Source organism: Electrophorus electricus, chromosome 1 (assembly GCF_041902795.1).
Source record: "Electrophorus electricus isolate QZ-2024a chromosome 1, ASM4190279v1, whole genome shotgun sequence".
Classification (NCBI taxonomy): domain Eukaryota; kingdom Metazoa; phylum Chordata; class Actinopteri; order Gymnotiformes; family Gymnotidae; genus Electrophorus; species Electrophorus electricus.
This window is the reverse complement of record NC_137497.1, coordinates 42,647,006-42,662,005: the sequence shown is the minus strand read 5'-3', so window position 1 is coordinate 42,662,005 and position 15,000 is coordinate 42,647,006. Positions and strand designations below refer to the sequence as shown.

General features: G+C 46.0%; 1 protein-coding gene across 6 annotated transcripts in view; it reads left to right on the top strand.

Annotated features, from left to right (window-relative positions):
• The window catches only part of map3k22 (mitogen-activated protein kinase kinase kinase 22), a 46,109-nt gene that overhangs the window by 17,267 nt on the left and 13,842 nt on the right, over nucleotides 1–15,000 (top strand). For 5 of the 6 annotated variants that reach the window (XM_035526706.2, XM_027016178.3, XM_081720850.1 and 2 more), the window contains 9 exons: nucleotides 2,882–2,994; nucleotides 4,886–4,923; nucleotides 7,606–7,705; nucleotides 7,851–7,967; nucleotides 8,534–8,648; nucleotides 9,935–10,068; nucleotides 10,524–10,597; nucleotides 12,147–12,208; nucleotides 13,906–13,977. In XM_035526706.2, the coding sequence (XP_035382599.1) occupies nucleotides 2,882–2,994; nucleotides 4,886–4,923; nucleotides 7,606–7,705; nucleotides 7,851–7,967; nucleotides 8,534–8,648; nucleotides 9,935–10,068; nucleotides 10,524–10,597; nucleotides 12,147–12,208; nucleotides 13,906–13,977 (825 nt within the window). Of the gene's footprint in view, nucleotides 1–2,881; nucleotides 2,995–4,885; nucleotides 4,924–7,605; nucleotides 7,706–7,850; nucleotides 7,968–8,533; nucleotides 8,649–9,934; nucleotides 10,069–10,523; nucleotides 10,598–12,146; nucleotides 12,209–13,905; nucleotides 13,978–15,000 lie in introns of those variants that run through there. The other variant, XM_081720855.1, reaches the window with a different exon arrangement.

The window sequence follows — 15,000 nt, the reverse complement described above, 5'->3', positions numbered from 1 at the left end:
AAGCAGCTCTTTTTTTAATTATACTATCACTATAGTTCACTGTACATAAGAAGTAATAGTTTTAAAAAATTACTTATGTTTGCCCATTTCACCCCAGTTTCATAATTCCTCCTGACAGAGTAGCTGATCAAGTATTTCTCATATCTGGACACGGGCGTGGATGTGTCCCTCATATCTGGACACGGGCGTGGATGTGTGGGCGTCTTTCCTACATCTTGAAGCTGTTGAGTGTGTTTGTGTAGCTGAACATTGTGGCATAACTAGGCACCTCCTCACCTTCATCGTCCTGTGGAAGAAACCAACTTAGGATATCATTTTATGGAGGAGGTCTAATCACTCTGCCCCTGGGTTACGTCCACTCACTCTGTCCCTCCCTGGGCATTTATGGGAGGACTGGTGGCTTGAGGATCAGACATGAGGTTCATGGAATGTACTTTCACTGCTTTATCAGAGATATAAATGTGATAATATTTATCAACAATTTTAATTGAACTTTAAATGTTGAGAAGGTGCTGGTGTTTTTATAGCAGTGAATGGGTGCTTATGGACTGACATGATAGAAGTGGAATCATTTCTCTTTTTTAATTTCTTAAATGTAGCCAGCCTGAGGATGACTTTTTGTACTACCTCCCCCACCCCCCCCCCCCCCCCCCCCAAAAAAAATGGCAGTGTTGATCTGGCCCATGCTAAAGGGTTAGTACAGTGGTGGTCTAGCCCAGGTTTGGGGGTTAGTGCAGTAGTGATCTGGCCCATGTTTGGGGGATAGTATGGTAGTGATCTCACCATGCTTGGGGGATAGTACGGTAGTGATCTCACCATGCTTGGGGGATAGTATGGTAGTGATCTGGCCCATGCTTGGGGGATAGTATGGTGGTGATCTGGCCCATGCTTGGGGGATAGTACGGTGGTGATCTGGCCCATCTTAAGTCACATTAGGCTATTCAGTAACTAAAATAAATCATTCAATAACTACACTAAATTTAATATGAAAGGTAAGTAGTTACATGAGAGCGTGGAAGTTGGTGGGTCCCTGGAATATAGGAGATATATAATATAAGCATATTTGTGTAATTACATTCTACACAAATTGTAAATGAATAACTTAAAATGTACCATATTAAGTTCGAATTTAACATTTTAAGTGCAAAGTCTCTCATGGGGTGTTGGGACATCCTCAGCCGGACCATGTCCAATGGGCTGTGAGAGGGAGCACCGTCTACAGCTTGGTGCCCATGGGGTGTCCAGACAGCAAGGTGCCTGGAAAGCCTCCACAGATCCTCCAACATTGGCTCTGTTATACTAAAAGCCCTCTTTTGCTGGGCCAGCAGTGTAAAAGATCGATTTCAAAAGGCCTTTTGTGCAATGTGTCGTGTGTAACATTCGAAGATGCTGAGAAAGATAAAGTGTGAACTTGGCATATGACCATTAAAGGAGGGGAGGAGCTACAGCAGCAGCAGAGAAATCTAATCTGGGGAAGTGTGTGTGTGTGTGTAGGAAAGCTCACAGGGTGGTCCTCGGTCCTTTCTGCCTGGCCACTGCTGTGACTCTGCACTAGTCATGCTGCAGGATGTAATGAGTCTACATGAGATGCCACTTACCACATCTGTGTCAGAGCAGTTATGAACTTCTACAGCTCTAGCAGAAAAGGATGAGGATGGGGTTGCTGCTCTCCATGGCAGCAGAGGTGAATGACCTCGCGCTCAGACTGTAATTACTAGACACGACTAATTGCCTCCATTAGGGCCTCTTGATATGTTAATATGAGGCAGTCATTTGCATGATTGCTCCTCGTGCGATGGATGAAAGCTAATGAGGTGGCAGCTAAATATGTGTTTCTCAGGTTGCCAGCATGTTTGTTTATTTATTTATTTGCACTGCAGAAAATCTCCCCAAAACTTAAGCATTCAAGGCCACAGACAAGTTCTGCCGAATCCCTTCCCTTCCTTGGTCCAAGAAAAGTACTTAGACTTCTTTACAAACTTTTTCCACCCTTAAGCAAAGTTTCAAAGTTTAAAAACACAGTTATAACACAAAGTTAACACTTTGTTGTTTAAAACAAAACCACTTTGCTTCTGGTGTCTCTTAGTTAGTTCCTCGTGTGGTCTGATAGCAAAGCGGCTCTGATGCTCACAGCAGTAAGAACACACATACACACACACACACACACACTCACATTCCTGTCGTACAAACGCGCTTTGAGGCCTTTGATGGAGGCATTGTAGTGGGGCCAGTCACATGGGCCAGTCTGCAGGACAATCATGTGGGCCAGTCACCATCCAGAGTGCTTTCAGATCGAATCTCCCAGGTGGCCAAAAGGAGAAAGGCAGCAGAAGTAGTGCTGCTCATATATATATATATATATATATATATATATATATATATGTATGTGTGTGTGTGTGTGTGTGTGTGAGTGTAAAAGTGTGTGAGTGCGTGTGTGAGTGCGTGCGCGCGTGTGTGTATTACGCTGGTCAGCATTCACTGCCGCTATGTGTTCACATCTCAGCCATTCGTTATATAAATTGTCATGTCTATTTTTATCCATTTAAAAAATTACCGTCATTTAAATGTCTCCTTTATAACACCCAAAGGGAAATAGTTGCTTGTCGTGCCACCACACAGCCAGCCCAGCAAATATTAGCGTTAACAGAGAATGTGGAAAACATGAATATTGACGTGTTGTTTTTGCTTGTTTGTTTGTTTGTTTGTTTGTTGGTTTTGATGGGGGCGTTTTTATTTTAAAAAGTCTTTGCTGTTACAGTACTAAACGGGGGTGTGCTATCGAATGCACATGGCGTACTGTGTCAGTAATTCCTATAATATCAGGGTGTCCAGTACGCGTCCTGCAGTGGTGTAAACCTGCAGTGGGTGCTGTGTGTTCCAGATGAGGAGGAGGCTCTCAACTCCATCATGAAGGATCTGGCAGCACTGCGCTGCTACCAGCTTGGTAGCAACAACAGCCACAAGCCCAAGATCAGGACTCCCAGCTACAGACAGGTAGCTACGCTTGAATACTACATTACCCACAAGCCACCTGAGCAGCTGCCATGAGCCATGGGAGGGCATTTATATTCACCAGCCACTTTATTCGAAACACTTATAACCATCACTGTTATTACTAACTCAAACTGGATCTGAAAAGAGAAGGTTACTGGCAGACTGGAACATCCATTAGGTGTTTATAACCAAGGCCCCTTTTCATGTCCATTATGTGTTCATCACAAATATTATAGCATTAAGCTAAGCTAAACTTAGCCTTTAAGTGTGTCACATTTCAGTTGTCCTGAGATAATCCCACAGTTGGAAGGCAATGCACTGTTGGATGCGATTTTAAACAGGACACAGCTGAGAAAGGGGTTGGTGGCTGCATTTACATCCTGCTCTTATTCCTGACATGACTGTGTGCGCAAGTGTGGGTATGTGTACTTTCATGCGAGTGTGTCTGCACATGTGTGTCTGTAGGTGTGTGTGTCTGATCGAGTGTGTGCCTGTGTGTCTGTGTGTGTTCGTGTGCGCTGGTTCTTCCAAGTCACCCGCAAGTCGCCTTTTCATCACTGTTATTTTCCCTGCTGAGCTTTCGCAAAGCAAAAGATAAATGGCTTGCTAGCAATGACACACGCGCACACACACACCCGCACACACCCGCACTCGTACTGTTGGTTTTGTAATGACTCTTTAGAACCAAGCATAACAAACATGTAAAAGCTGAAACTCTTTTACATGAACAGCAAAGCGTTTCCATAGTAATGCAAAGGCATCACAGGTCCCGCCCCACGGAGGGGCCATTAGCAAGCGTCTCTTAACAGCTGTCGTGGGAATAGACTTTACAGTCACTAACCAGCATGTGCGTGAATGTTGAATATGAACAGCATGCCACACACACTCGACAGTGATATTCCTCATTAGCCTGTTATTTCCTTATTCTCTTGCTTCTCATATGAAGAATGGAGACCTGGCAGCACAGTCTTCAGCATGTCTGTTTATGCAGGGATCTGGCAACCAGCTTTGCAGCACGTCTGTTCCTATAGGGATCTGGCAAACTACTTTGCAGCATGTCTGTTTATGCAGGGATCTGGCAACCTGCTTTGCAGCACGTCTGTTCCTATAGGGATCTGGCAAACTACTTTGCAGCATGTCTGTTTATGCAGCGATCTGGCAACCTGCTTTGCAGCACGTCTGTTTCTGAAGGGAGCTAAACAAACCGAGACCTTTACACCCTGAAACCCTCCGGCCCTCCCTAGAGATCAGAGGCCGCTTATTCAAACACACACCTCCCACTGCAGTGTGCCCAATTACCATCTTGGTGATGTACAGCCATGCAGAGTTTAGTTCCAACCCTAATCTAACACACCTGAACCAGTTACTGAAGTCCTTCAGTATCATCATGGAGTCAGGTGTGTTAGATAAAGGTTGGAACTACAGTCTGCAAGGCAGTAGATCCCCAAGACTGTACTTTGGCATCTGTGTAGAGGTTGGCCTCACATACCTTAACTTTACTCACTTGTTATTATATGGTGCGCTAATTCATAAGTTGTGGCACAATATATGGTCCTGTGATTTGAGAGGGAGCCTGCAGTAAACACGTATCACAGAAAGTTGATGTTTTTCTGGAGGTGCGTCATAGGCTAAATTACAGTATGAGATTTAATCTTTAATTTCACTTCTCTATACAAATAACATATGAATACCTGGAGCTGTGGTTTCCATTCTGAGTGCTATGCGTGGCATTCACCTACCTCCTTCGGACTGTTGTGTGATCTCAATAGACATTTAGTTTCCCTTGTTACCTGGATTGTTCTCTGTGGGAACTTTTCTGCTAGTGTGTCTCCACAGGCATGCACCTCTCCAGCACTCCCATCACACCCTCCTGTTTTTGTTCCTCAAACAGGACCTCCGAGTGAAGCTGGAGCATGAAAGAGAGAAGCGGTGAGTCAGAACATTCCAGCTATTCCCGCCAAGATTCCCCCAGGCCTCTGTCTCCCGCCTTCCCGAAGGGAACAAAATAGGGGAAAACCTGTCAGTCCAGAAGGGTGAAAAAATAGAGCAATGTCTAGCACTGTAACATTTAGCTGCGGTGGGTCTTTCCCTTGGCAGACAAACTGGGGGCAGGGTGGGGTTGTGAAATGGAGAGAGAGTGGGAGAGTGTCCCAGTGTTCGGGTTCGTAGGCACTGCCCATATTAATTCTCAGTTCCTGTCTTTGAGCTCTTCCCCCACACACACAGCTTGTACAGTGTCACCCAAACAAAGCCAGCGGTCAGAACCATGGCTACAGGCAGCGGAAAAGAGAAATCACCCCCTTGGGTCTGTCCTCCAGAGCCCCCATCACAGAACGCTCTAGACACACTGTAGAACTCTCAGGGCTCGGACCCTCACCAGGATCGGGGATTCGGAGAGAGGGATGAGCTAAGGCAGCGCAGACCATCCCACTAAACTCTCTCCGCAGAGAGGAGCCCCAGAGCAACCTGGGAAAACACCTCGCTCGACGGTGCTGTCGAGGTACTAGCATTTTGTCCCCAGTAACCTCGATCTCTCTCACTCAGCATGTTAGAGATGACAGCACATTCAGCATGAAGCACTTCTAATTGGCCTCCTAAGACATTCCAGCGTGCATTTTTGTGAACGTTGTTCTTTTGTGGACTGGCTTAGCAGGCTTTTAGAGAAAGCTGGATAATCTCCCTTGCTGATGCATCTTAGCCCCTAAGATCACACGGATCTCTTGGAGACAAATACATGCACTGCAGTAGACAGTGTGGAAATGGTCTTAATAAACACGTTCTAATATTGATGCAATGCAAATGTATGCACTTTTATGCATTTCCTGTATATTTTCAATACGTATTCAGTAGGCAGACCATAAGGATCTAGGCTTCCTGGTAATTTGCATACAGAGGGGTTCACTGTGTATGGTGTACTTGACTTCACTGATGCACTGATATAACTGCCTAATGCACTAAATGTCATTCTAAAGCCTTGGTAAGCTTTTAGTATATCGTACCATTATAGTCAGCAATTTTGAAAATATTGTAGTAATATGGCGTATAATATCCACAATTGCTGCTGTCCACCCACATTCCACACCCCCTATCTTCCCATCAGCTGCCAGAAACACTAGCCAGTGCTCTCCCAGTTAGGCCTTCTTTTGCACTGACCTGGGATCAGTTTTTCTGGATCTTTGCCAGGAATAGAGGGACCAGCGACCCTGAACTCCATTCAACATTCAAAAGGAAACGTCTCCTGCCAGCTTGTTTAGTTCCACTGCATACCACTTTCCCAGAATCATCCTCTACCCCCAATCAGTGGTGATCAGCAGTCATTAAGATAGAGAGGACCAGGTCAAAGCGCACGATCAGTAAACAGCGGCTAATTGCCAGCGAGGTTTCGTGGAAAGCTGCAGGCATGAGAGGGGGGTTCCTTCAAAAGAAGAGGACACAGAGTATTGGAAGTGTAGTCTGGTAGTCTGGCAGTGGACAGAAAGTATAGGATGTGTAGTCTGAAGTGGACAGGATATATGGGATGAGTAGTCTGAAGTGGACAGGGTATATGGGATGAGTAGTCTGTAGTGGACAGGAGGTATGGGATGAGTAGTCTGCAGTGGACAGGAGGTATGGGATCAGTAAGATGTAGTGGGCAGGAGGTATGGGATGAGTAAGCTGTAGTGGGCAGGAGGTATGGGATGAGTAAGCTGTAGTGGGCAGGAGGTATGGGATATGTAGTCCGTAGTGGACAGGAGGTATAGGATATGTAGTCCGTAGTGGACAGGAGGTATGGGATGAGTAGTCTGCAGTGGACAGGAGGTATGGGATATGTAGTCCGTAGTGGACAGGAGGTATGGGATGAGTAGTCCGTAGTGGACAGGAGGTATGGGATATGTACTCCGCAGTGGACAGGAGGTATGGGATATGTAGTCCGTAGTGGACAGGAGGTATGGGATATGTAGTCCGTAGTGGACAGGAGGTATGGGATATGTAGTCCGTAGTGGACAGGAGATATAACGTGTAGTCTGCAGCTCGCCAGAGTGGAGCCGCTCAGTAGTGCCATGGTGGAAGCGAGCTGTTGTTAGGCTGACTCTGGGCGACCCCCCCCCCCTTCCTGTCAGGAAGCTCCCCATAGGCCTTTGTGTAAGCACTGATGTAGGGCCTGCTGGTGTTCAAACAGTGCTACACACACACACACACACACACACACACACACACACAATCGCACACACTCCCACACACATCTATACAAAGTACTACATAGTTTCATTTAGATCCCCAAGCATCAGTCATCTATGAACACCCGCTCTTGCTACGGTGGCGCACTCACATTAGATAAACAGAGTTTTGCTTATTTGCATTCAAGGATAACCAGAACATACCTGCATGTGTCAATGTGTTATGTCATTTAACGCAGGCACCATGTTGCTGCCACAATGTTGGGATAATAGGGACTGTAACCTGATCAGTGGAGCATCCGTCTCTATCTCTTTCTGTCTCTGGGTGTTTCCTGTATACAGTTCTGAGATTAGCTTTCCTTTTTGAATCTTTGGTGATGGATTACAGATGGCATGTGCTACATGTCTTTGAATGTCTTTTGTGTTCGTGAGGAACTGTGATCTCCTCTTTCAGGATCATACTCTTCCAGAGGCCGCTGAAGTTCAGAGAGCTTGTGCAGAAAGTGATGGAGGCTTTTGGACAGCAGATGGACTTGTACTACATAGACAAAGAGGTGGAGACTCAGGGCACCTGGGCTCCTGCTGAAGGCCTGGACAGCCTCTTCTCATTAGCTTTTTCATTGTGAATTCTGACATACAGAAATGCTGTGGTTTGTTTGAAGTTCATTGGTGTGTGTATGTGTGTGTATGTGTTTGTAGACTTTGGTAGCTCTGAAGTGTCAGGAGGACTTGGATCGAGCAATCCTGTGTTTAAGTTCCAGTTCAGGATCAAACAGTTTGCTGAGAGTCCTGCTGAAAAACCCTGCAAACACCCTGGTGGGTGCAGCTACATCACAGCACCAACATACCCAACCACAACCACATCCTTAACCACAACACCACCGCACCCAACCGCATCTTCAACCACAGTACCACTGAACCCAACCACATACACATCCTCAACCACAGCACCACAAGTCTGCTTTTACAGTTTTACATTGAAACATATTTAAGATGTATAAACATATTTATAAACATATCTAAAAATGTTTATAGATGTATAAAAATGTATATATAGTATTAGTATATTTAAGTATTTATAGACATATAAAAATGTATATATAGTATTAGTATATTTAAGTATTTTCCTGAAAAGATTTCCCTTGCTTTTGGTGCAGTTTCCTTCAAGTAAATATGCATTTTTGTTGTACAGTCTTGCAGAATGTGCGAACTCATTTATTCAGAAAGTAAAAGTACCTAAAATAATTCTCTCCCCTTCTCTCTCCCTCCGTCTCTCTCTCTCTCTCTCTCTCTCTCTCTCTCCCTCTCCCTCCGTCTCTCTCTCTCTCCCCCTCCTCCCTCCCTCTGTCTGATATTCCCATTCACATTCTTTTGCTCCGTAGTTTTTGCAGGTGAACAGCAGGGACAAACAGAGTGAGATGAGGTCATCCAAGTCTCTAGGAGATCTGAAGGGCTCCCTGCTCAAAGGCTCCGAGCGTGTGCGCAAGCACTCTACAGGTGACACACACACACACACACACACTCAGGCGCACACACGCGCACACACACACACACACTCACACACACACGCGCGCACACACATGCACACACGGGCTTTTTAACCTAGGTGACATCGAATAGAGTCAGGCAGCATGTGACATCACAGAGCTGCAGTCCTGTCTTACTGATCTGATCTCAGGACACAGAGAGCAAACCATGCTGCCACCTTAGATGATTTGTTTATTGGTTTGCTGTCCTATTCTGGCCCCTATAGACAGGGTCGGATGACAGAATGAGTGTCTGTCAGTGATTTTTCCGTCAGTCTCACCTCAGTAGAGTCTCCCTCGTGTCTAGCATAAGCCTGTGTCTGATTGACACGCCAACCTGCGATGTTTTGACAGTGTCAGTGTCAAAAATGCGTAAACACACACCATAACAAATATTTCCTCCTGTTTGTGTTTGGGCACCATAGAACTTTATTATTGGAGCAGTTTAACTGTTTCAGCCCATAGTCACAGGCACTGTGCCGTAAGATCCACACCTTTGGTGGTGTTTCTGTGGTCCTCTGGGTGGTTAAGAGGTGATGTTAACAGCAGGAATGCGTACAGACTGGTTGGATAGCATGTAGTTAACATGTGTGCTAGCACAGGGGATGAAATGAACGTGTCTTGCTTTTTCACACAAACTGTGTCAGGCAAAAAACACAATAATAGCACAGGGAGAGAGTTAAAGGCATAACTGACGTTCAGCACGAAAGAACCTGGCAGAGAAGCAGGAGAGAGACAGACTGGTGAACAGCGCCTGGTCCACACTTAACAAAGGGAGCAGAGAGAGAGAGAGAATGTACAGGACATTGCTTCTGAGATATGTCTGAAAGGGAGACAGTGTTTATCCTGGTAATTGGGGTCAAAGGTGATACCACTTCAGAGTCCTATATATCGTTTTTCCTATCAGTGGCGATGTTTAACTCTTAATGAAGATGCCTCTCCTAGGATGGCCTCCTCATTTCTGAGTGTTCAGTCCCCTTCTCACCTCCTCGTTCTCCTACCTTGGCCCCCTTTATCTGATCCCATGTGTCTCCTTCACTTTTCCTCCGTCTCTCTTATACTCTCTGTGTAGCACGTGCGCTATTCTCTCTCCAGCTGATTCTTTGAAATCCTCTTTATGCTCTCTCTCTCTCGTGCACTCTTTCATGCTCTCTCTCCCTCTCTCTATCTCTGTTTGTTTCCTCTTGCACTTTCTCACACTCTCTCTCTCACTGCGTTTAAATGTGTAAGGGGGATGTCCCTCCTCTCTGCCCGTAGGCTCTCTGCACACGGGCCGGAGCTCACCCCCTCCTGGCAGCGTGCCGGAGGAACAGCAGCAGATTGCTCGGCAGGGCTCCTATACCAGCATCCACAGTGAGGGAGAGTTCATCCCAGAGACCCTCGACCCCAGCGTGAGTCCCGCATGTCCGTACAGGGTTCCCCTACCACATGTCAAAATTAAAGTCTCCTCTAGGACTTTGGTCCTGCCACGTGAGTTTGCTAACTACCTCAATTCCTTAGAAAAAATTAAGTGATGAAATCTCCAGAGCGATGTAAAGTTATGGCAGCACTTTTGATTTTTGGACCTGAACACGTACCATGGCTCCGAATGTCTGCCGATTGTTCATGTCCAGACAGACGTGATTTGGAAGTCAGAGGAACCACGTTCAGAATGACTCACAGCGGAGTCTCTAGACAGTACCCCTGCTGGGCAGCTCTTGGCAGGAAGCCATACTGACTGTAATACTAACAGCAATTCACAATAATCTAACATAATAAATATCATAAAAACAGATGTATAGATTGCTCCTTTATGTTCAGTACCAGGGTTTGGACAGGCTTGATGTCACTGTGCTTTTCTGGGCAGATAATGGAGCCTTTCGGAAGTGCAGATGGTTCCCTCTCTAACAGCTGTCAGTCTCTGGAGCAAGGTCTGGACAGGTGAGCGGAACGTTCTGGAACAGCATCAGACCATGGATGTGTCTACCTTGGTCTACCTTGCTGTCATGGTGTGGGTGTGTGTTTGTATGTGTGTGTTCGCATGTGCGTATGTGCATGTGTGTGCACGTGTGCTTGTTGGGTGGTCATTAGTGCAGCCATGTAGTAATGTCACCAGTTTTGGCTCCATGCTGACGGAATGGAATTGAGTCATCACGGAGGCCAATCAGGAAGTCCCTTGGCATTGCCGTGGCAACGGCAGGCCTTATCTGGATGCCTGAATTCCAGTGTTATCAGGGAGAGAGCAGAAGCAATTATGTTGTAATAATTCATTTAATATTCATATGACTTGCCACTGGAGGGTTGTTTCTGATATGTGTGGGCCAACTTGTATTACGTTAAATGAATGTAGTTAAATGAACACAAAGTATAGAAAACTGAGAAAAAGGATAAGGAACAGAGAGAGGGAGAGAGAAAGAGAACGACGAAGAGAGAGGGAGAGAGAGGGAGAGAGAGAGAGAGAAAGAGAACGACGAAGAGAGAGGGAGAGAGAGAGAGAGAGAGAGAGAGAGAAAGAGAACGACGAAGAGAGAGGGAGAGAGAGAGAGAGAGAGAGGGAGAGAGAGAGAGAGAGAGAGAGAGGGAGAGAGGAACGGCACTACCTGCACAAGCCTTATCTGGCCTCTGGCTTTCTGAACAATGTCAGGAAACGAGCGAATGGAAATATCTTCCTTCTCTCCGGACGTGTGTGCCTACTATCCGGGGTCTGGTCGTGCACACTGCTGACGTCACTGGCCCCGGGACTGGCAGTTCCACACGCCATGCTGGGTGATGAACACGCCAAGGCAGGGACTCTGACCTCTGACCAGTTCGACGGCCTTTTTAAAAATGGCTATAGGTCACAACTTGAACAGGCCAAACTGAACCCAGATCATGTTCAGAAACAAAAAAAAGAAACGGGGGAAGAGACTTTGCTCATGTTTATGTGCTACCTAGCATGTGTTTGTTTCTCCAAGCATTGCTCAGCTGACATCAACTGCCCCTCAGCTGACCAGCTAATTGGGTTAGGATAAACAGATTTTTTTTTTTTGCAAACTCAAAAGGTAGCTATGAGGAATTTTGTTTACAAGACTTTCAGTTGCGGTAAAAGGATGTGAAATATTAACAAAACGAATTAAATTGCGCAACGCAAAGTTCTTTAAACCTCAAGACCTCAACCATAAGGAGCCTAATTAGCATTACAAGGGACCTGACTCTAGCTACATCTTACTTTCCAACCACTTGTGTTGCAGGTCCTTTATGAACATCGCTGTAAGTTAAGATACAGCAGGTGTGGGTGGAGCTGCTGGGCACCACAGGTGTTCAGTTGGCTCTCCTGGCTGTCAGATAGCGTGTGTGAGAGCGCGCTGGGGGTCAGGGTGTGCACAGCACATCTTCTCTGTCAAAGAGCCACAGGTCACTACTGCATGTTCTATAAAGGCACGAACCACCTTCCGCTTGTCTCATTCTCTCTCTCTCTCTCTCTCTCTCTCTCTTTCTTTGTCTCTCACAGTCCTCCATTCTCAACGAGCATCAGAGACAACAACTACCTGAACCTCAATTATGACTATAAAGGTGAGTGGGGGCGGAGCTGTAGATCAGCTCCAGGAGGGGGTGTGGCGAGGGCTTTCGTGCGGCTGCGGCTCTGTGGTGGCTGGACAGAAGAGGACGTGCTGGGGTCGCATTCAGCCCATTAGAACTGCTCACATGCCAAAACAGGGCAGTTCAGCTTCATTTGGCAGTTCTGTCTTTTTTTCCAACCTGAGAGCATTTTTCTGTTTTTTTTTCTTCATTACTTTTTTCGTGCAGTCAAGAGCATGCACACCTCTGGAGTGAAGCAGAGCATATTCGCTCTCTCTCTCTCTCTCTCTCTCTCGCGCGCTCTCTCTCTCTCTCTCTCTCTCGCTTTCTCTCTCTCTCGCTCTCTCTCGCTCTCTTTCTCTCTCTCTCTCTCTCTCGCTCTCTCTCTCTCTCTTTCTCTCTCTCTCTCTCTCTCTCTCTCTCGCTCTCTCTCTCTCTCTCTCTCTCTCTCTCCCCTCTTTCCTTCTTCCTCTCTCTCTGTCTGGCTCTTATTCTCCTTCTGTTGTTTCCCTCTTGAACGCCCATCAAACAGGGCAGGCCTCCCTGATAATGAGACGGTAATCCTCCCAAACGGAGGGAGGCCCGTCTGTGAGGGATCACACACACACACACACATACGCACGCACACACGTGTCTGCACACAGACATTCGCATGTGCACGCACACACACTCGCACACAAACTCACACTCTAACACTCTCACTCTCACACTTGCTCTCACACTCAAACACACATACAAAAGAACACATTTCTCCTAGTCAAGAGTGAATAAATTTAAACAGTCAACCACACATGAACAGCTACTCTATTCATGAGAACAGACACATAGACACACACATAGACACACACACACACTCTCTCTCTCCTGGGCACTGAGGCTATCTCCATAGAAGCAGGCTGATTTGTTTACTTGGCTGTATGAGTCGACTTTTCCTCTCCTTTCGCTGCTTTGAAAGAACGATGTTGCTGGTCACCCAGGAGACGGAACAGCACACAGCAGCTGTAATAGCATGTGGCCCCCGCATGTAGGCTGCTGCTAGCCGCACTCCTAGTCCAGCAGACACAGCTGCTGGACATTTTACTAGGTGGGGCAGCCCAGTTAACAGCCCTCACTCAGTAACGTCACTGTATTTGCAATCGCACACTCGTAGCGGAGTGTATGATGCCTCCTTTCACATCATCCAACTTAAACAACAACAATGAAAAAAGCCCATTGGCTGTGTTGCACCCTAAAGCTTTTTTCCCCTGTTTCAGTTATTTCCATATTCCACTCAGTCATTCTCTCTGTCTTTCTCTTGCCTTAGTTATGGGGGTTTCGGTGAAAGGGTGTCCCTTCTCATTCTGTGTCCTGAAGCGCAAACAGAACCCAAACATCTAACTCAATCCCTTAACAGAACCCAAACATCTAACTCAAACCCTTAACAGAACCCAAACATCTAACTCAAACCCTTAACAGAACCCAAACATCTAACTCAAACCCTTAACAGAACCCAAACTTATAACTCAAACAGAACCCTAACATCTTGAGCTCTAACAGAACACTCCCAACTGTTCACAATCCATATTTAGTTTTTTGAGTGCTTTGTTTTTTGGCCTTTACTGTTTCTGTGCAGTACTTTATCACTGTGTGGTCCTGCCCAAGAGTGCCTTCATGGTATAACTGAGCTCTGCATCTCACTGCTCCCCCTATAGGCCGTCATGTGAAGCACGGGACATTTCCTCGGCAGTTTCACATATCCAGTCGTAGCAAAGACTACGGTGATGGTAAGATCCCCTTTACCAAAGCATTTGCCTGCTTAAGCACACTATGTACAAAGGGAGATTGAAAGCTATTTAATGAATAACTGTGAGCTATATTTTTTTTAGTTCTGTGAAGTCCTATTCCTACTTTAAAGAGACATCAGTAGTATTGCATCAGTTTCTAGGAGCAAGAGTAACACGCATGTGATAATAAGCTATTTACAAATCATTTTTGCAGCGTTTGTGTATTTTCTATGCTTCTAGCTATAGTGCTACATTGCCACTTCTAGTGCCTAGCAGAACTTGCACATTGTACAGCTGTTATGAAGCTGTTGGGCTTAGATGAACTTCTTAGCTGTGTTCCTCTACAATAGATGGAGTCCCATGCAGACAGAGCTGTGTTTAAGCACAGAGCTTTCATGTGCTTTGGCTCCTGGCTAAACTCCTGACCTCACTCTCCTCTGCTATGCAGCAGAGAGGTTTGATCCCAGCTGTGTGTTACACATGTGGCACCTGGTGACACACACACACACACACACACGCTTCTCAGTGTGGAGCAAGTGTGTGCCGTGCTCCTATACTACATAACCTTGGCCAGCAGTGATGTGCTCTTCCCCTTGGAGAGAGTACACTATTTATCAAAACCCCGGTGTGTATGTTTGTGTGCGTGTGTGTTTGTGTGATTTGTGTTTCCCATGAGAGGGTACATACTGTCTATATCAAAACAGCAGACTAAGAGCTGCTTCCTGTCTAAGGGACAGGCTCAGGGAGGAAATGGAGGGAGAGACGGAGAGAGAGACAGATGGAGATATAGAGTTTGTGGAGAGGGGGAAGGGAGAGGAAGGAAAAAGTGCCTAAAAAACTCAAAAATTGCAAGACGAGAAAGAAAGACACTGGGATTAGTGAGCATGTCTAATAGTTTAAAGACACTGGGATTAGTGAGCATGTCTAATAGTTTAAAGACACTGGGATTAGTGAGCATGTCTAATAGTTTAAAGACACTGGGATTAGTGAGCATGTCTAATAGTTTAAAGACACTGGGATTAG